At 30.2% G+C, this 23,285-nt stretch overlaps 2 protein-coding genes across 2 annotated transcripts; both read left to right on the top strand.

Moving 5' to 3' along the window:
* Nucleotides 1-475: 475 nt before the first annotated feature.
* LOC130015472 (protein SRG1-like) lies at nucleotides 476-5,342 on the top strand. The gene is made up of 4 exons (XM_056105701.1): nucleotides 476-715; nucleotides 912-1,159; nucleotides 3,621-3,945; nucleotides 5,027-5,342. Exons 1-4 carry the CDS (start codon nucleotides 476-478, stop codon nucleotides 5,297-5,299), a joined length of 1,086 nt encoding a protein of 361 aa, XP_055961676.1. The 3' UTR covers nucleotides 5,300-5,342.
* Nucleotides 5,343-7,851: 2,509 nt separating this feature from the next.
* Nucleotides 7,852-20,618, top strand: LOC126682064 (protein SRG1-like). Its single transcript, XM_056105702.1, has 8 exons — nucleotides 7,852-8,160; nucleotides 8,781-9,028; nucleotides 10,379-10,709; nucleotides 14,185-14,286; nucleotides 17,285-17,320; nucleotides 18,039-18,286; nucleotides 18,796-19,126; nucleotides 20,245-20,618. The coding sequence occupies exons 1-8, from the start codon at nucleotides 7,915-7,917 to the stop codon at nucleotides 20,494-20,496; spliced, it is 1,794 nt and encodes a 597-aa protein (XP_055961677.1). The 5' UTR covers nucleotides 7,852-7,914; the 3' UTR covers nucleotides 20,497-20,618.
* The last annotated feature ends 2,667 nt before the right edge of the window (nucleotides 20,619-23,285 follow it).

Raw genomic sequence — 23,285 nt, 5'->3', positions numbered from 1 at the left:
TATAGAATAAATAATTGAAGTACTATTTAAATGCTAAATCTTTGATAAGAACCAAGTTAAATAAAAACTTAACGCTGCTCAATTTTTGATCAATTTTTTTACAGTAGAGAAAGACTAGACAAATGTATGCATTCCCCATTGCATATTTACTAATGAGTTCACATATAAAAGAGCTATAACTAATTGTACAAAACAAACAAATCTCACTAATGAATTTATTCAACTACCAACAAAGAAATTAAATCCTTGATTTCAAATACAAGTTTGGTAAAAGATTTCAGAAGTTTCTTTCTGCAATCTTTATCAGCTAAACTCAAATTGGTCTATACATGACGTTGATAGTAATTGAAAATGAAATGTGTACAAAAGATACTAAAGACAAATAATTTGTCCTATAAAACGACTAATTTGTATCATAAAAGTTTATAAACAGTATCGAGTGAAATTGATTAATATATTTCAGTTAGATAAAATAATGGCAGCAAAACTTGGCAGCTCTCTTCCTGTCCCTAGCGTTCAGGAGCTAGCAAGGGGTCGGTTACTTACCCAAGTCCCTCTAAAATATGTGCGTTCCGATCTCGAGCCGCCACTCCTGTCCGCCTCTGTTACACTTCAAGTTCCGGTGATAGATTTGCAAAAGTTGCTAGTTGAAGAAACCATGGATTTGGAATTGAACAAGTTTGATAAAGCTTGTAAAGAGTGGGGATTCTTTCAGGTATTTCTTCAAAAAAAAAAAGAAGGCCAAATGATTAAAAAAAGGCCAAATTTTTCATGAAAGTTTCATAAAAATCCATACCTTTTAATTTTATCAAATTTATCCAGAAACGCATGATTTCGTTTCAATTTTATCCAATTATGTAATTTTATCCAATTATAATGTTAAGCAAATAAAGAAGATATGTTGCACATAGGTAATAAACCATGGAGTGGAGCAATCTTTGGTGGAGAAAATGAAGAATGAGCTGAAGGAACTCTTCAATTTGACAATGGAGGAGAAGCAGAAGCTATGGCAAGAACCAGGACAAATGGAGGGATTTGGACAACACTTTGTTGTTTCTGAAGATCAGAAGTTAGATTGGGCAGACCTTTTCTACTTAACAACACTTCCAATCCACATGAGAAAACCCCATGTCTTCTCTGCACTTCCCACATCTTTCAGGTTTACTCTCTTTCGTCTTCTTTTCGGGTAATTTTTATTGACGGTTCCTCAACTTTTGTCGCCTTTTCGTCATAATTTTTATATTTTAAACCATAACTACATTCTCCTCAAATTCTACTTTATATCGGTATTATCTCTTACGTCATTTCCGTCAAAATTTAATGATGCGGCACCCGGATAGAGTTTTATTTAGACTGAAAATGGTATCGCCAAGCAAAAAATTATTGAACCAAATGAAACTCTAACTGGCTGCCACGACAATATTGATAATAGATTCTCCGAGTTACTAAACTATTCACTACTAGAAAACAGCGTTTTAGCGACAGAACTAAAATCCATCGCTATTTTTTTGATTAGCGACGGATTTTGCGACGAATATAAAATCCGTCGCTAAACACCCAATTAAATTGGCGGGATCCCGCCAACATTAGCGACGGATTTTCCGTCGCTAAAGTTGGCGAGAGTAGTCCTGCCAATTGTTTTGGTAAAATTTAGCGAATTTTAAAATCCGTCGCTAATTATTGGCGGGAATACTCCCGCCTTTTATTTTCCACAAAATCCGTCGCTAAATTACGCCTTTTGCGACGGAATTTTGTGACGGATTTTAAATCCGTCGTTAATTTGCACTGTCAAAAAAAATTAAAAGGTATTAAAAATATTATTTAAGATAGTATTTAATAAAAAATAATTTTTAAATTATATTTATATTATTTCAATATAATGTTTTTATTTATAAAATAATAATTAAACCTTATTTATAAAATACTAATTACAAATTATTTATTTATTTAAAGTATATAAATATTTTAAAAAATTATTAATTATAAAAAAAATTATCTTAGAATGCGGGATTAAATTATGTAAACAAATATTTGTTGTTTTTAGTTACATTTAAGTATAATATACATAAATGTATAACATGAATATGAGCTGGTTAAGGTGGAGTTGCGTGCGGGAGAACTATAAGGTTAAAAAGTCTTGAGTGGGAGCAATGGAAGGATGGGTGACCTACTGGGAAGTTAGCGAAAATTGACAGGTGGATGCGGGTTAAATAAAATTTATTTTATGATGTAATTTAAATTTTTTTAATTTTTTTTAAAATTAGTGACGGATTAAAATCCGTCGCTAATTAGTAGGGGTGTCAAAATGGGTTGGCGGGTCGTGTTCGTGTCGTGTCGACCCACTCTGGTGACACGATTAGGGTCAACACGAACACGACCCATTTAACTAATCGTGTCAAAATTCCCAACCCTAACACGACACGAATTTTAAACGAGTGACACGACACGACACGATTAACACGTTAAGATAAATGGGTAACACGATTAACACAATTACACGGCTAACACGACCCACTTAACATTTAAGAATTTTTTAAATCATATAAATATAATTTTAACCTCGAATTTATCAATTAATTTTCAAATTGTAAAATTTTAATCTAATTTATTTATTTTTATATTAATATAATTAATTTAGTAATTTTTTTATATATTTTTTATGATTATAACTATTTTATTTTTATATTATTATAAATAATAAAATTTATAAACGGGTTAGGTGGGTTAGATGGGTTCGCGAGTCAACCCGTGACACGACCCATTTATTTCGTGTCATAAACGGGTTGACACGTTTTCGACACGAACCCGCTAAGCCTCAACCCAGATTCGCCAAACTTACGGGTTAGACGAATCGTGTTATCGTGTCATGACCCATTTTGACACCCCTACTAATTAGCGACGGATTTCAAATTCCGTCGCTAAAACCGAGACCAAAATCCGTCGCTAAATTTTTTTTCCGTCGTTGTCAAACGTTGCGACAAAAAATGTAGCGACGGACTGTTTCCGTCGCAAATCCGTCGCTAAACGTGTTTAGCGACAGATTTTGGTCATTTAGCGACGGAAAAATCCGTCGTTAAATGACTGTTTTCTAGTAGTGATATTGTCTTATTTCAATTGTTGTTCAAATTTTAACTTATTTCATTTTGACCATTAAATTTTATTTTCATTTCAAAGGGTGGTTTTAAAGCTAAAAATGAAAAAGTGACAATTAATATTTGCTCATTTCTGTCAGGTTGCAATTAGGTTTTGTCGGTTTTTGTTTATTTATATTTACGCGGCAAGTTTTCAGGCAAAAATCAATTTCCGTATATGCATTGTAAGCAAAATTGATCGTCACGTATGCATTTTTGGTCTGAGAATCTCTTTTTGAATGAAATTAGCGTACGCTTAATAATCAAAAGAAATAAAAAATAAAAGTTTGGTCTCCAAAATAAAATAAGGGAACAGTTTAGTAACTCCAAAAATCAATTACCTAAAAACATAGCTACAAATCAAAATTTAGAAACTATACTGTAAAAGAGACAAAATTGAGGGACTCCGAATGAAAATAATCCCTGCTTTTAATATAGATATCAATAACTATACACTCTAAAAGTCTGTATTTTGCTATCGATATACAGAGAAACTGTGGAAGCTTACTCGGCAGAACTGCGAGTCCTGGCAATGAAAATTCTTGAGCAAATGGCGAAAGCTCTTTCGATCAAGTTCGAAGAAGTAGACGAGAATTACGGAGAAGGATGGCAATCAATGAGAATGAACTATTATCCTCCATGTCCAACGCCAGACCATGTTATCGGTCTGAACCCTCATTCTGATGCAGGTGGTCTCACTATTCTTCTCCAAGTTAATGAAATTGAAGGCCTCCAAATCAGAAAAGATGGCAATTGGATCCCTGTCAAACCACTTCCTGAAGCTTTTGTCATTAACATTGGTGATAGCTTGGAGGTAATTGATTATATAATCACAAATTTCAAGTACTAAATTAGATTTGTCTGTGCATGTAATTAACATGGTACTATTACAGATTGAAACTAATATTTTTTTTTTTGATCGTCAGATTGAAACTAATATTATTTGGGACTACACAGTAATTCATCTAAAAAAACAAATTCAACCCGGTAAGTTAAAATAGCAAGTAGGGGTAAGTAAAAATGTGGAACCAAACTATTAACCAAACCGATGAAAAACCGAGTTTTAAAATTATACAAATTATAAAAAAGTATAATTTTTGGATTTGGTTTGGTGTTAAATTATAAAAAAAGTATAGTTCTTAGATTTGATTTGGTTTTAAATTATTAAAAAGAATAGTTTTTGGATTTGGTTTAGTTTTTATCATTGGTTAACCGAACCGACCGAACCAAATCAAATTGAAACTAATGATAAAATTTGATTAACTGAACCAGAATTTTATATTAAATTTAGTTTGGTTTATTTTTTATTTTTTCTTTAAATATGATTTAATTTTATATTTTATTAAACTAAATCGAACCGAAGCAAACCACGCTTACCGATAGCAAGCCTAATACGTTTAGGACTTGATGGAAAGTAAGCGTACAAGTCCATTCTAAGCAGACCGGGACTAAATGGGCTGGAAAGATACCCAGCCCAGTCAGCACCTCTAAGTGTACAAACATCAAATTTTAGTACTTCAGGATTAATTATTTTAAATGGTTTCAAAGCATCTATGATAAAGAAAAAGGACTAAAATTTGATATCTGATAATTTCATTTAGTTAGTTAAATATTTGAGCATTAATTAAAATATGTGTGTATTTAATCATACGTTTTTATATTATTTTTGTTTATTTAATAAGTTATAGAGATACTATGGTCTGATTTAATAGTTTCAGGAGGTTCAAATATTCCTTCCTATATAAATAGAAAATTTCTCTAAAATAAAATTAAAATCAAAATAAATATAGTAACCAAAAATTCAAAATTAAGCGAATTACACTACCAATTATTTGATTATCTCTCTTATAAAAATAAATTAGAAATTCCTAAATTGATTTTCATAATTCTGACAGATTATGACGAATGGAATATATCCAAGCATTGAGCACAGAGCAACAGTCAATTCCACAAAAGAAAGACTGTCAATTGCTACATTTTACAGTCCAAGATTAGATGGAGAAATAGGACCAGCACCGAGTCTTATAACTTCTGAAGCTCGAGCAAGGTTTAAAACAATGATAGCTGAATATTTCTACAAGGGCTACTTTGCACGCCAACTCCGCGGAAAATCATACCTCGATGTCATAAGAATCGACGAGGATGAAGAACAAAAGGAATCGAGTTAGAATGAATCAAACTGTAGTTGCGTAATCAAGAATGCAAAAATAACAGCGCTTTCCATTTTCCAATTATATAAAAGAAAAAGAATACAAAAATAAATAGGCATATTGGAAATGTGTTGGATGTGTGAATCATGATATGTTCTAAAGTATGAGCACTTAGTTTTGGATTTTGCTCCAAAATAATTATCTATTTGTAATGCATGTGTTTTGAATAATATACAAATTTACAATTAGTTTTTGACCATTAAAACTAAAATATCATTTTATGAAATAGAAATGAAACAGGAATGAGTTATTTTAAAAGAAAAATAATCATCCTGCAAATTGCAAAACAGTTATCCATAAGAGTTTTTTGCCCACCAAATAAGTAACCCAATTATAATTACAGTACAAAACCAAACCTAATTTTTAAAGAACAAAAAACTAGGTAAAAATTATTATCTAAGACTATTCAGCATTTTTGTCATCACAAGAAAAAAATATAGCGCATGTATAACACTCTAGCAGTCCTTTCAAAAACATTATTATTTGATAATGTGTGGGAACTTTCTATTGACGTTTGAAATCCTAATGCTTCCACCTTAATCGGCTCAATCAATCCGGAAAAAAAAAAGGTTGAGCCCTACCAAAAATATAATCACCAGTAAAATTACTGACCAAAAAATGCAACAGCTCAAAAAAGGGTGCCGAAATCCATTGATCATCAAAATTCATTTTAATTCTTAACTAACTGGATAAAATACTATTTTATTTTATGTAATAAAAAAAATTAGAAAGTCTTTGCTTACAGATGGTTTGACGACCTTCATGCATGCCAAAAGATGATTTGATGATCTTTCGGAATTCCAAAAGATATTCATCATTTATGCTATATAAAAAACTTTAAATATTGCCTACAACACCACAATTACATTGAATATAACAGTACTTCCTTAAACTCAATACCGATTTAAGTATCGGAGCGCTAATCGAACAACCACCATCTGATAAGTCATCTACTTTTCTTTTACAGATTGAACTCTGTAGAAAAAACAGATTGCAACAATTATACTAAACAAAATAGTAATACATAATAGAAATTATTTTTAATTTCACTACGTAAATAATTTATTAGTGTAATTAAATAGTAATTATATTAAGTAATTTTAATAATTATTTTAATAATTTATTTAATTTTTAATTTAATTATACATAGTACTAAATATATCAAAATTACTCAATATGATATTTAATAGATTACTATGAGACTCCCACATTTATCATAATTCAGATTTTAGTTTCTCTTATTTGAAAATAAAACGATATAATCTCTTACTTTTGTTTTTGTCAACAGTTTAGTCCCAGCTCCATCTATTTTTGGTGTTAGTCAACGAAATTAAAGGACTTAGAAGTAAATTAATTTCCAAATATGAGGGACGAAATCGTTAATAAAAACAAAAGTGAGGGACAAAATTGTTGAGAGAAACAAAAATAGGGAACCATATAATTTCATTAACTCGGTTTACTAACACAAAAAATAGACGTAGTGACTAAAAAATTGAGATAAACAAAAATGAATGACCATATCGCCAAATAAGGACTTAAGTGTGTAGTGTATTATGATAAATGTGAGGGACTTCATGGTAATTTGCTCTTAATTTAATTATACTAAAAATAAAATTATTAAAATATTTTAGTGTATAAATTATTGACATAGTATAAATAAAAAATATATTAAATGAATTTAAATAAATTTTTAATAATAAAATAGATAAAAAATTCAAAAAGAAATTAAAAAAAATATCATTGATTTAGAATAACTTAATCATATCTAAATAATTATTATTATTTTGTAAAAGTGGAACTTATTTTAGACTATAAAATATTAAATGTTTTGATTTTTGATCATATGGGGTTATCATAATTTTATACTTAAAAAAAACCAGAATTTTTAATAGAATTAACAAGTATTAATATTGATCTCTTCTGTATCATTTTTTATGATCATTAAAAACTCGTGTGGACCTCAAAGATCTAAAAAAATATTCACGGGTTTCTGATCATAAAAGCCAATCTACACCTTTTGCCAAAAATTCATAAAATTGCTACAGTAATGTTTTTGGAATGTATGAAAATGGTCCACAAATATTTATGGCATGTGATTCAAAATTGGTGTGCTTACACTTATGGAACGTCCAATCATGTCCCCCGTCTACACTACAGAAGTTTAATTGAATATGCATTATTACACGTACCAAATCTGAACATGCATTATTATTTGAACATGCATTATTACACGTACCGAATTTGATAATAGAAGGGGCCATAGTCGGATTGAATTGTAAAGTGATCTGGTTAAATCTGATTCGAAACCGATTAAATTTTGAACCTGTCTAAACTGGCCTGATATTGGGGAGGCTGGATTCGGGGTATTTAATATTTCTCGAAACCGAAACCTGTAAGAACCAGAATCGTTAACCGTAACTCGCTCAAAACTATCCAAACACGGTTTAAATGTGTTTTCAGCCGTGAACCGACAGTTTCGAACCGGAACTGCCATATATAAACCGTGGCCACCTCTTATTGATAGAATAAAAGAGAGTAAAATTTGATAATCTGCAACTCTCACGACATTGCCAATGGAGTCCAATCTTGAAACATTAATCCCAAGAAGCAGCCTCCCGGTGCCCTATGTTCAGGACCTGGCAAAGAAATCGTTGGCTACAGTTCCATCTAGGTATGTAAGACCTGATCAGGACCCTCCGTTTCGATCCGATTCTTCTTCGCCCGGTCAGGTTCCGATCATCGACATGAACAAATTGCTTTCAGAAGAATCCGAGCTCGATAAATTTCATAATGCTTGCAAAGATTGGGGGTTCTTTCAGGTATGAATATAATCACAGTTCCTCACCTCACAAGAAAAACTTCTTAGAGTGATAATTTTAATGACATTTTATTATTAAAAATTAGAGTCAGATTGTTTTCGAAAATAAATTATAGACTACTTTGACTTAGCTTTATTTTTTTGGTTATGATTAAGAATTTTGAAAAGCTTAGATAATTTGGCTTTGTTCTGAAATTTCTAAATTAACAAAATTTGCCGATTTATATATTTATAATGTTATTTTTACAAATTTCAAAAGACTTAAATTATTTTATAATTTTTAATATACAAGACTTAATATTAATTTACCTCCAAAATTTATATGTAATGAGAAATTAACACCAAGTTTTTTTTAATTTTTAATAATTAATGCTAATGAAAATTTAGTAACTGAGTTTACTGACCGAGCTAAATAATTATTTTAGTTCGACTATAACTCACTATGCATATATTTCGATTATGATCCAATTAATAATTATAAAAAGTTTATTTCAGTTAATTTGTTTGATTCGGTGACCATGTTAGGATCATAAATATAAACTTATAGCCTAGACTATTTTATAAAGATTTCAATGATTAGTTATTGAAATTAGACAAAATAATTTAATTTTTTTTTCACAGTTGATTAACCATGGAGTTAGTGAGTCATTGGTGGAGACAATGAAAGCAGAAGCTACAAATTTTTTTAATCTTCCGACGGATGAGAAAAAGAAATTTGCAAGTAAAAAAGGAGAAGTTGAAGGGTATGGTCAATTATGTGTTCTCTCCGAAGAACAAAAGCTTGATTGGTGTGATCTCTTAAGCCTCACCACTATCCCCGTCCATTTGCGAAAGGACTATTTGTTACCAAAATTCCCTCTTCCATTAAGGTATAATTAATTTTTTACGGCTTTTATCTCGGGTTAAAAAAATTTACGGTTATTAAACTATAAATTATTTTTATTTTGATCATCATCGATTTACGTTTTACAATTTAATAACCTAGATTACTCGTCGAATTCAGACGAATTGTCATTTTTACGCTAGATTGAAAATTATGCGGCACCCAACTTTTCTATCATCACACAAGCAATTATTAACAGGAATAGCGAAAATAACCTCATGTATTTTGAAAAATAATAAAATAAACATTAGATTATCAAAAATAAAAAATAAAGTGACAAAACTAATGTGTAACCGCAATTTATTAATTCTCTATCTGTTTTTCATTCAATTTAGAAACTTTACATTTAATTAGCTATTCATTTTAAATAAAATCATGCTAATAGATTCTAAAATTCTAATTCTATTTAAGTATATTTTAATGATTCAATAAAGGTTTAACCATTTAAAATACTCATCTTTTTTACCTTTTCGTTTACGACCTAACTTTCAAAATTCAATTTTAGCTCATTTTTCAATTTCCAGTATCAATTGTAACTATTTGTTCAAATTTGAGTATAAAATATTTGTATATGTTTATATTGTTGTAACTTATATTTTAATCATAAAAATTTAAAACGCGAATATGAGAGTATTTTTAAATCTTTTCTTATTCAAATTTAGGCTAATAGTTTTAATTGAAATGCAAAATTGTAAAATTGGTTAAAATGAAAGATTTGAAAAGATGAAATAAAAAAGGTTAAAATGCACCAAAAATCACCAACTTTCGCGTGTTTTTGATAATTAACATAATCTTTTAATTTTGGCATATTTAACATGAACTTTCCAATTTTTTGCAATTAAGACCACATGCGTTTTTCTTAGAAAAATAGGGTCATTTTATATGTAAAGTGGCGTCGTTTTAATGTAAAACGGTCAAAAACGGTGCTGGTATCTTTAATTGCAAAATTTAGAAAATTCATGCATTTTTTTGCTAAAATTAAAAAATTATGTTAAATACTAAAAACACGTGAAAGTTAGTGATTTTTGGTGCATTTAAATCAATAAAAAAAGTTAAAAGAGATGATTTTTTTTTTTGGATGGATAAGCCTTTAAGAAATAATGTATGCATATCCAAACCTTATCAGTATCAAAAAGTGTTTAATTATGTTATATCATTTTTTTTCTTTAAAAATAAAAAGTAGTGCAAATTGCACAAAAGATTATTGCTCTAGAGTCATCTCATATCAACTTTTATTGATCATATCCACGGATAAAGACAATATAAATAATTTTCCACACATCCTTTACAAATTTTTCTCCCAATAATTTTATGATATTCGTTCTGCTTATGACAGAAATGCCCTTGAAGCTTACTCGAAAGAAATGGAAAATCTTGGCATGAAAATAATAAATGTAATGGCAAAATCTCTAAGTATAAAACCTAGTGATGATATGGTGAGACTATTTGAACCAGAAGGGTGGCAGGCAATGAGATTGAATTATTATCCTCCATGTCCAGAACCTGAGCTTGTAATGGGTCTTTCTCCTCATTCAGATGGCAGTGGAGTCACCATTCTTCTGCAAGTCAATGAAACCGACGGACTCCAGGTTAAGAAGGACGGAAATTGGATCCCGATTCAATCCGCCGATAATGCTTTTATTATCAACATCGGAGACATGCTTGAGGTAACTATTTAACTATAGCATATAAGGTTTTTAACGATACAATTTCTAGTAGCGAAAAAATTTCTAAATTTGTACCTCTTCCCGAAATATTTCATCGGCCCACCCAATCCGCTAAATGATTTTGTGGATTGGTGACTAACAAGTACGTGACTGATTAACCATTAATAAGCAGCAATCTGTAGAAATATTTTACGGATTGTTGCCTTCCCATTGATTGGGGAATGTTTTTGTCTCCCCAATCATTGGAGAGATGGTTTACCCAATAATTGGGGAATGTATTTTCTCCGTTTTAAAATTGTTATTTGCTATTTTTATAAATATTATGAAAACAATAAAAATATTCAGAAATGATAAATAATTGTAAAATTTTGTATTAATGAACTAGTTGTACAACAAGATAGTATGAAATACAACTAGTTCTTATATCGTTGAGGCCCCTGCATGGATGTCCAGCCTTTAATAAACAAAAAAAAACAGTGACAAATAACTGTAAAATTTTGTATTAATGAAAATGTTGTACAACAAGGTAGTATGAAATACAACTAGCCCTAATATCATCTAGTCCTCTATATGTCCAGCCTCATGTCGTAACCCCGGTTATGCCATCGCGAGCGCATGCTCGCACTCACTGTTCGATAATGTCAATCATCAGCGCGGCCCTCGCCCTCGTCACCATCCTCATCCAGGTCTGGTTGGTCGACATCTAGAGCTGGTGAAGTACCAGACATATCCTGTGAGGAGTATTCCTGGAGGAGCGTAAAGGACGGAGGCGTGATATCGGTAATCCGTGATGGAAACATTCCAAACGGCTCACTGGTATCGTCCGGAGTGTACGACCAAGGCTCTGAAAACCGAGAAATGAAGCTGCAACACATCTTGAGCCTGGTGTGAAGAAGAGAGCCGCTTCTATGATGTCGATGGCCGATCATACCGAGACGACGAGAGATAATAATATTGATCAGAGTGAGCCAGAGCTGGCAGTGGATACCACTACTGATCGGATTGTGCATGAGTTGCCGTGTAGGCTGGCGCAAACTGTAGCGGCGTGGACAAGGGAGTCGTATATGCTGTCTGTCAAAAAGACGAGTCAAAACACGGCATAGACGCTGGTGGAACCTGGAACAACGAAGCTTGGGGAGAAGAAAAGAAATATTTATTAGATTATATACTAAAGTAGGAGGTTACAAATTATATTATATACTAAAGTACGTGGAACCTGGAACGACGAAGCCTGGGACCATTGAGACTGCGATGGAGCTTGGGAGGATGTCCCATAATACTGTGTCGGCCCGTAATACTCCCGCCGTATGTTTGCGGTCATTGCAACATCCACATGAAAGTAGACCGTTGGCGGAATAGGGTCTATTGGTTGTGGACGGGGCTGCTCGTGAGGTCTAGCGTGATGTCTATATTGTCTTTGGATGGCATCCAAATCCACCGTCGCGGGAGGGAGGTCAGGTAGTATAAATTGCGGAACTGTTGGCTCAGGTGGAAGCAACGTGAGGTGTCTCCGCTCTCCATACTAGCCAATTGGGAATTGCATGTAGCAGTCCAAGTCCTCGAACCTGCCTCTACATGCAAGTATATCATCTCCATCATATTGCAATATTAACAGTGAAAATAAATCATCAGTTATCATATTATGAAGACAAATTAAATATGAAATGATCGTTAAAAAGTCTACGTACACTAGAACCGGTCTCTGCACTGTAATGGGTAATTCATCTCCACTCCATGTACTCTGAATGGTATTATGATGAATGTCGAAGTAGGTGGTCCTCAACGACAAACGACTCCATGTCGTTCCAAATCAGGATAAAATATGCGTGAAGCTCTAAAAAGTTGTCGCTCCTCGGATGTTGTGAAGGAAACTATCATGCATGTTGGGCAACTGTATAGGCTGAACTAATCCGAGTTGTTGAAGCACCGTATCAAAAATAGTTTCCAGCATTATTCAATAATATTTTTCAACAGTTCTTAAGGTCCTGTTTTATAGAAGAAAATATTTTGTTTTTTCTGTTTCTAATTTTCTTCTCATTTTTACTATTTTTCAATTTTTAATTTTCAAAATAGAAAACTAGAAAATCAAAATTTTATTTGCTGATTGATTTTTCTTATTAATTTCTATTTTTTATTTTCTAAAATTAAACAACATACTAATTTTTAATGAGATTTTCATATTTTTATTTTTCATGGATGTTGTATAACCTCTGAAAATATTAAAAAAATTGAAATTCGAGTTTTATCAATTTAATAGTTAATTTAAATAAATACTCTTAAAAATGAGGAGAAAATATGTGTTAAGCAACTTTTTTATATCATGATGAATGTGTATGTCTTAATTTAAAAATAAAATGGTTGGATCATTGATTGTATTTAAACTAACATCTGATAAGCGACAATTAAAAGAAATTTCAGCAAATTAATTTTGTGTATTTTAAATTTTTTTTTCCAATAATTATGCCATTTAAAAAATAGTATTAAATCATCCATAATTGAAGAAAAAATCATTAAAGCAATTATTTATCTACTCATACAAAAATTTGTATATTATTAGTAATATATTTTTATTACGATAACTATCTAAAATTGTTTTCTAAATATGATCTAATTTTTCATAATAGCAACTTTTTTTTATAATTGGCGAAAAAGAAGTGTTTATGGCAGAAATTGAACTCACGACCTAACAGTTTGTTGTACAACGTTTATATCATGTTGTATTTTTTAAATTTTGGTCTAATGTTTTTCAAAAGACCAATTTCCATATGAAAAGTTTACCCTACTATTTTTGAGTTTATTAGTGGAATCCCATTATATGCTTGTAAAGGGTTGAAGGGGAACTAAATTCCCCCTCCACTCCTCCAGAGTGATTTTGGATGTTTGGTGGAGTATGAATTTCAGATAAGTTTGACCCAAGGCTTTATTATCTTTTTACACCCCGAAATTATTTATGCTTACATATATTTTTGACCTAATATAAAATTGGTTTAGCTCAATCTCTTAAATTGTGAAATTATTTGTACTATGATTTTCTGTTAAATTTTTTATTTTCTATCTTTAATTTAAAACCTAGAAGATGGATTGATTTACATACTTAATGTATCAAATATATTACTGCTTCTCCAGCTCCCAATGCTATACACCGAAGAGCTTATTGTATTCTGGAGAATATGCTACCGTTGGCGAAATATTCTTTTAGGACAATAATATCTTTACACACTCCAGGCTTAATTCTTCTCTTCTTTTTTCTGTGTTGCAAACAACACATAATAGCAACTTAGGATAATGGATTATATCATGTTTTATTAATTATACAATTCTTTTACATCATGCATGCAATATTTTTAATTTAAAAATTGATGAACCAAAGTATTAAAAATAATTTTCCGAATTTGGACATAGCAAGTTGTGGTGATATAAAGTCATATTAGTAACCGACTAATTGTACTTTTTTTCAATCTTGTTAATTTTGTAGGTTATGTCGAATGGAATTTATTCAAGTATAGAGCATAGAGCAGTAATTGACTCAGTAAAAGAGAGAATTTCGATTGCAACATTTTGTAGCCCAAGATTGGATGCAGAGATCGGTCCGATGCCGAGTCTGATTACTCCTCAAACTGCACCATTGTTCAAAAGATTTGCATATACAGATTACTTGAAAGCCATGTTTTCTAATAAACTTGATGGAAAATCGCGCCTTCATAGGTTTAAAGTTTCTCAAAACTGAAGACAGAGAGCAAAATATATAATTTAAGCTATGTTAATTATATGAGTGGAGATTAATTTGCTTTCATATCAGTACTTATTTCTCAATTTGATATATTAAAGATCATGTCATGTTTTATTTTATGGTTACATTTGCTTCGGTTGCATTTGCCGCTTGAGTTATTATCACTCAGTTTAGTGGATTTAAGCAATATAAAAAGCCTAGTGATTTAAAAATAGGCTGAGTTAATACTTCATTTTATTTACTTTTTTTGTTTATGCACAAACTTTTAAAGTTTTCAAATTAAGAGCTTTTTATTTATTTTTCAATTCTAATTGTAGCAATTTGTGTAAACTGAAGTGAAAAGAAGTATATTCTTATATTTTTTTTTGGTACAAGGGAGAGAGGCAAAGCCTAACACAAACTAGGAACTAACATTCCTAACATACGAAGTGCCATATAAATCATGCGAGATCCAAGGCAAAATACTAGCAGGCGGGGTATCATGATAACAGCAGCCAATGAGGTAGTCATCGCTAATCGACGCGAGATGATCCGCAGCAAAATTTGCTTCCCTGTAAATGTGGTTGACCTTTACAATCCAGCTCCTGTTCAAAAGCTCACGGATGGCCTTGACAATATTTGAATGATCCGCAACATCTTCATGACTAGAAATCTTCTCCACAACCAGTTTATTATCTACCTCAAGAATCACCCTTTGCAACCCCAATTTCCAGGCTAATTGGAGACTAAGAAACACTCCAAAATACTCAGCATGCAGGACCGACCCATCTCCTAAAGTAGCAGAGAAGCTAGCCAACCATCTCCCCAAATCATCTCGGATTATACCCCCAGCTTTAGCTATACCTGTAACTGAGTTAAAGGCTCCATCAGTGTTTACTTTCTTCCAGTTTTCAGGAGGACATTTCCAACAGATTTCGACTTCTTGTCTAACACAAACAGCTCCCTGCAGCTTCTGCCTGTTTGGAATTTCTTATGATAAAAAAATAAACTAGAACAATATGAATGACATATTTGAATTTTTTATTCTAATTTGAACAAATGACTACAATTGAAACTGAAATTTAAAAATATGCTAAAATTGATGACTTTAAAAGTTTATATTATAAACAAAAAAAATTTAAAAATAGAGTATTTTTGAATGACTAAACCTTAAAAATATTAACTATAACTGCAACTTTAATTTTCTGCACTTTCAATTAATATTAAAATAAAAACAAATATATTTAAACTTTTGTTCAAATTTGACATATAGCTTTAGTAAATAATGTTAATTCTTTATTTTTTTTATGAATAATTCTTTATATAAGTTATTTGAAATTTTTATTTTACTTGTAGTTTTACATCTAATTTTAAAATTTAAAATTACATCAAATAACTTTTAAATTAGATGTAAAACTACAAGTAAAATAAAAATTTCAAATAACATATATAATGATATATACTAAAGTATGAGCAGTATATTTTTGAATTTTGCTCCAAATAATGATCTATTATAATGCATGTGCTTTGAATAATATACAAACTTACAATTAGTTTTTAACCATTTTTTTTGTGTCAAAGTTAAAATTTCAGTTGATGAAGTAGAAATGAAATAGAAATAATATAAAAAATATAACTCCTTAATAATAACGAGTGAGCCATTTCAAAAAATAATGATAATATTACAAAACAGTTATCCACGTGCACAATGATTTTTATCCACCAAATAGGTCAGCCAATTATAATCACATTATAAAAATTAGGTCAAATGATAAAAAAGGTTAAACCTTTCATAAAAGATTCATAAAAGTTCAAACCTTTAAATTTTATCCAATTTGTCCTGAAACAGATGATTTTTTTTTCAATTATGTCCAATTACACAATTTTGCTCGTGTGGCGCCTACATGGCGCTGATGTAGCATGACACACATCGGCGCCAGATAAGCAAAATTATATAGTGGAACATAATTGAAATAAAATCATGCGTTTATAATATTGAAAGTTTTGGACTTTTATAAAACTTTCATGAAAAATCGGCCTTCTTAGTAATTTGGCCTAAAATTTAAACCTAATTTTCAAAGATCGGAAAACTATTGTCTAAGACTATCTAACATCTTCACTAGGGGTATATACGAATTGCAATACTTGCGAGTTACTCGAGGCCGATTCAAAAAAAGCTCGAGATTGACTCGAAAAGTTTGAGCCAAGCTCGAGCTACTCGAGTTTCATTTCGAGCCGAGTTTGAATATCAATCTCACGAGCCTAAACGAGTTTCACACATATATAATATTAAAATTAGCTTTTTTATTGTATTAATTTTATATATCTTTAAATATAAGTATATATTCTCTTTATTTATTAAATATTATATTTTACAGTAAAATTTTTTTAAATACATTTAATACTATAAATTTTAACTACTAATAGTATTTTTTTCATTATAAATACGTTTTTCCGTACCAAATTTATTGAACATGCATTATTACATAGCTGGGTTTAACCGAAAAGTGGCCTGACGGTTAAAATGTGTTTTTGACTGTGCACCGACAGTTTCAAACCGTGGCCACATCTTATTGATAGAGTAAAAGAGCGTAAAATTGGATAATGCAGCCTTAAAAGAGAGTATAATTGGATAAACCGTGGCCACATCTTATTGACAGAATTGCTGATGGAGTCTAAACTTGAAAAATACAGCCTCCCGGTGCCTTATGTTCAGGACCTGGCAAAGAGATCGTTGGATACAGTTCCATCTAGGTATGTAAGACCTGATCAGGACCCTCCATTTCTATCCGATACTTCTTCGTCCGGTCCGGTTCCGATCATCGACATGAACAAATTGCTTTCGGAAGACTCCGAGCTCGACAAGTTTCATAATGCTTGCAAAGATTGGGGGTTCTTTCAGGTATGAATATCTGTATAATATTTGCTAATTTAAAATTTCCGAAAGATGAGTACAGTTCCTCACCTCATAAATATACTAGAAGATTATTATTTTTAGTAGTAATTTAAAGTCACTTTTCGAAAAGTGTATAATTACGAATCAAGCGAGGTAATTAAAAATTAACACTAATTTGTTTTAATTTTTAAAATTCATGTTAATTAGAATTTAGTTATTCAGATTACAATTCATTTTTTTATATATTTTAATTACGATCCGATTAATGATTATAAGTTCTTATTTCAGTTAATTGCTGGATTCGGTGAACAGACCGATAGATATAATATAAAACAAATTGAGTTTAAATTCATAAATGCTAGGTGTATATATATATATATATATATATATATATATATGGTTTAATGGTGAAAAAAACTCCAAACATTTATAACTTGTTGTAATTTAATACAAATCTTCTAATTTTTATAATAATAGTACCAAATTGTATTTTTTTCTTTGTAATAATAGACATATTGATGGTCAAACTTGTTACTGGATTAAATTGCAAGAAAAAAATACAATTTGATTATTGTTATAAAAATTTAAAAAATTGAATTAAATTATAAATCGTAAAGATTTTAAATTAGATCTATATATAGAATTGGCCTAAAGTATTTTATAAAGAGTTCATTGATTAGTTATTGAAATTAAACAAAATAATTTAATTTTGTTTTTCACACAGTTGGTTAACCATGGAGTTAGTGAGTCATTGGTGGAGAAAATGAAAGTAGAAGCTAAAAATTTATTTAATCTTCCGAGTGATGAGAAAAGAAAATTTGCTAGCATAAAAGGAGAAGTTGAAGGGTATGGTCAATTATTTGTTGTCTCCGAAGAACAAAAACTTGATTGGTGTGATCTCTTAAGCCTCACCCTAATCCCTATCCATTCGAGGAAGGACTATTTGTTACCAAACTTCCCTCTTCCATTAAGGTATGATTAATTCTGTTAAAAAATTTAACTATAAATTATTTATATTTTGATTATCGTTGATTTATGTTTTTACATTTTAATAACCTAATCTTCTATCTTTTTAATAGTGAGATGTTGCTCGGTGGATTCAGACGAATTATCATTTTTATGCCCGATTGAAAATTATGCGGCACTCAACTTTTTTTATTGTCGCACGGGAAATAATCATTTTTCTGCCCGATTGAAAATTATGTGGCACCCAACTTTTTAATTGTCACATGAGCAATTATCATTTAAAATCATGCTAATAGATTTTGCAATTTTAATTTTATTTAAGTATATTTTAATGATTCCACAAAGGTTTAATTATTAAAATATTTCTAAAGCCTTTTCATATCAATTTTTATTAATTATGTTCGCAGATAACTTGATGGAAAACTTATGAAAATAATATAACAAATTATTTCCCATACAACCGTTGCAAATTTCTTTCCCAATAATTTTATGGTATTTTTTTATGTTCATAACAGAAATGCCCTTGAAGCTTACTCGAAAGAAATGGAAAATCTTAGCAAGAAAATATTTAATTTAATGACAAAATCTCTAAAAATAGAGCCTAGTGATGATCTGGTGAGACTATTTGAACCAGAAGGATGGCAAGTAATGAGATTGAGTTACTATCCTCCATGTCCACAGCCTGAACTTGTAATGGGCCTTTCTCCTCATTCAGATGGCAGTGGAGTCACCATCCTTCTGCAAGTCAATGAAATCGACGGACTTCAGGTTAAGAAGGACGGAAATTGGGTTCTGATTCAACCCGTCGCTAATGCTTTTATCATTAATATCGGAGACATGCTTGAGGTAACTATTTAGCTATAGCTTATAACTATATATATATAATACCCTAGAATCAAATCTCTGACGGCACTTCCAATTCATTAGGCCTTACAATAAAACTTTATATTGTCTATATATTTAAATATTTCTATATTAGATATACAGTTATCTATTGAATATATCTTGATATTAATTAAATACTATTAAATTGATAAACTATTAATCATATAATGTCACTAAATGCTTGATTTAAAATTAAATATTAAAAATTAAACATTTGAAATATTTTCCAACATTTTCAAACATTTCAGAAGTAGTTTCCAACATTTTTCAATAATATTTCACAACAGTTCCTAATAGTGTCCAACATTTTTTAAAAACAGTTTTCTAAGGTTCTAAAAAAATGAAGCAGTTTTTAACATATTCAATATAGATTTCAACTATTTCTAAAAGGCTAATAATTATGGACCCTGACTTTAAGCTTTCCTGTACACTCGATGAGTTTTAAAAACGGTTAGTAAATCTCCTAAATGATGTGGCGGCGCTCCTCATGGTCATTCCGTCTAAAAATTCTATTAACTCTGTCAAAAGTGATGAACTGATACTAAAAGAAATTAATGGCGGCGCCACGTCAGTCGACACCGTTTTTAGCCACCGCCTCTTACCGAACTCTGGAAAATAATCGGTATTTTCCATCGGGAATTTTTTTATTTTAGTAATTCAAACAATTACTAAAATAGTTTCAAAAAAGTTTCAAACTATACTGAAAATAATGTTTACTGCGTTTAATTTATATCAAGTATAGATAATAAAATATGAAGAAAGAAGAAAACTTTCAAAAAAGAAAACACACAAAAAAAGAGACTAAATGCATAAAATAAAATAATTAAATTTTTTTGAAACATAAAAATCAAAAGTAGGGTACAATTGAAAATTTTCTTAAGTTATGGTATAAATGAAGAAAAGCTATAAGGTGTGTGGTTTTTGAGTAATTAGGCCTTAAAAGAATGTAGTGCTGAAAACATTAAAATATAAAAATGAAAATGTTAAACTTTAAAGTCTAAGATATAATTCTACAAATGAAATTTAAAGATAGTAACTGACTAATTTTACTTTTTTTTCCGATGTGGTTAATTTTGTAGGTTATATCGAATGGAATTTATCCAAGTATAGAGCATAGAGCAGTAGTTAACTCAGTGAAAGAGAGAATTTCAATTTCCACGTTTTGTAGCCCAAGATTGGATGCAGAGATCGGTCCGATGCCGAGTCTGATTACTCCCCAAACTGCACCATTGTTCAAAAGATTCGCATATGCAGACTACTTGAAAACCTTCTTTTCTCGTGAACTCGATCGAAAATCTCGACTTCATAAGCTAAGGGTTTCTCAAAATTGAAGGCAGAGAGCAAAATATATAATTTAAACGATGTCACTTATACTAGTGCAGATTTATTTGGTTTCATGTCAGCACTCATTTCTAATTGTTTTATAGTTGCACTTGCTTCAATTTTATGGTTATACTTGCTTCGGTTTTATGATAATACCGTCGAAATATGATGATCACTATTGTGTGTTACTAACGGAAGTACAAATAATGTAAAAGAGCAGAAGTATTAAATAAATGGTACATATACTATAAAATGAAAAATAAAGATAGAAAATTAATTATTTATTAACAATAAACACAGAATTTCATTTTAATCACGACCTTTAAAAGTTGTCATATAAAAACATGACCTTTTATTTTTATTCAAATATATCATTTCAGTGTATTTTTGTTGTCTAGGTTCTTCACTAAACCATTAATAAAAGACCCAAATTATAAATTGACACCAAATATTATTATCTTTCAGTTAGAGTATGTAAGATTAGTAATTTTTAACCAGAACAAATACACAGAATTTTACTTCGATGATAGATATGAAACAAAATGAAAGGTCGTGCCTTTAATTGCCAACTTTTAAATGTCGTGATTAAAATGAAACTTTATGTAAAGGTCGTGATTTCTTTTATGGAATTTACCCTAAAAAATATAGTAATTTACAATTATAAGTACTGATTTAAGTATAATACGCTCATTGTGATATATAAAAAAATTATTAATATGTGTGAGATAAAATATTTTTTATTCGTGAGTAATAATTGGAAATAATAAGGATATAAAGTTTATTCATTGATAAAACTAAGGCCAAATGTGAAAAAAGGCCAACTTTTTCACAAAAGTTCCACAAAAATCATGACCTTTCAATTTGGTCGATTTTGGCCAGAAACAAATTATTTTGTCTCAATTTTTGCCAACCCTCAATTGGTAATCAATTTTGCTGATGTGGCGCTTACGTGGCGTGCCACACAATGTGCCACCATTGCAATTATTAAGTTAAAGTACAAATAAATTATTAATTTTTTTTAAAAGAATATTTACTCCCTCAAACTTTAAATCATTTCAACTTAACTATTAAAATTTAATTAAAAAAATAACTCAATTAAATCTAAATAATTTTATTAAAAAATAATTCAATTGTTTCTTAACATTTTTATCGTACTTCTCCAACTTCCACCAATGACACCTTTTTTCAGCCGCTTCAATTTTTTCCAACCGCCACGACCAACACTGTCCGAAATTTTTTCCCGGCTACCGTTCTTTCCAAATGAAAGAACAAATATTTATTTTCTCAATTAATAAAACCTAACTAAGTATAATGAAAACTCAATTAAATAAAATAGAATAAATTCAATTAGAAGTTTAATTAATTTAATTTTAAAAAACTAAAAAAAAAAATTAAACCCAGTTGAAGTGGGTTCATCATGTTCTTCCCAAATGAGAAGAAAGATAAACCTAGTTCAACTGGGTTCATTTTTTTCTTTAAAAAAAATTAAATTTTTAATTGAATTTGTTTTGTTTTATTTAATTGAATATTTATTATATTTAGTTAGGTTTTATTAATTGACAAAATAAATTTAGCGACTATAAGGTTTTAATGAAATTAATTAGTTCGATTAACTTAATTGGAATTTAAAGTATTTAATTAGTTTAATTGAGTTTTTATTTATTTTGATTTATAAAATGTGGTAAAAAAATTTATAAGTATAAAATTGGTAAATTTTTTAAACATTAAGAATTAATTTACACTTTAACCTAATAATTGCCATGGTGACACATTGTGTGGCACGTCACGTAGGAGCCACATCAGCATATTTGATTGCCAATTGAGAGATGAATAAAATTGAGACAAAATAATTTGTTTCTGGCCAAAATCGACAAAATTTAAAGGTCAGGACTTTTGTTGAACTTTTGTGAAAGGTTTGGCCTTTTTACAACATTTGACCTATAACTAATATTTAATAATTTAGTATTTTCAGTAAAAAAATAATAATTTTTTTACTTAATATGTTTAGTGGTTTTTAACTTAACTGAAGAAGTTAAGTTGAACTTTATTAAGTTATCAAACCAACTTTAAAAATTAAGTACTTAATATTGAAGGTGTAGATTGAATGTGTGTATAAAATTAGGGTTCGTACCTGTCTTCAGCCCTTTAATTATATTTTTTAAGGTTTCATTACCTTTCTTGGGCATTCCTTATTTAGATAAGGTATGTTTGACCTCTGATTTCCATAATCATGTTCATCAGCTCCTGATATGGAAACCTGCACCATGAGTGTGATAGTCAATGAATTCTGTGTTGATCCCCGAAAACCAAGAATTCTCTACTAGCTGTTATGTCCTTGTCTGTGTTAGGGACGGGATACGCACTGGTGCTGTCTGCTTCTGTGACCCGAGTTTGGTCTTTATGTATTGTGATCATACTTAGTTGAGTCTGGTATTCATAAATACATACTCAATATAACCAGAGTCATACAATAGTCAAGTTAAATCAAGTTCCCACTTTTAAAAACATAATCCGGAAATCACTTTAACTAACTTAGTTAAGAATCCTAAAACCAAGTTAAAACTCCCAGAGTGGTGAGTCAGCCAAGTTATCATAACTATCAAGTTTAACTTTACATGTCGGGCAACCCAAGTGTAACCCCATCCAAACATCCAATCAGAGTAAAACAATTCGTTTTTAAAGTCCGAAAACACTTTAAATAAACCAAAGTCTCAATTTAAAAAAAAAACTCAAATTCAACATTAAAACTGAAGTATAGTATCATGCTTACAAAATGTTTGATAAACCTCCCTAAAGG

Source organism: Mercurialis annua, linkage group LG5 (assembly GCF_937616625.2).
Source record: "Mercurialis annua linkage group LG5, ddMerAnnu1.2, whole genome shotgun sequence".
NCBI classification, from domain to species: Eukaryota; Viridiplantae; Streptophyta; class Magnoliopsida; order Malpighiales; family Euphorbiaceae; genus Mercurialis; species Mercurialis annua.
The sequence above is the reverse complement of the archived record's forward strand: the minus strand, read 5'-3'. Positions and strand labels throughout refer to the sequence as shown.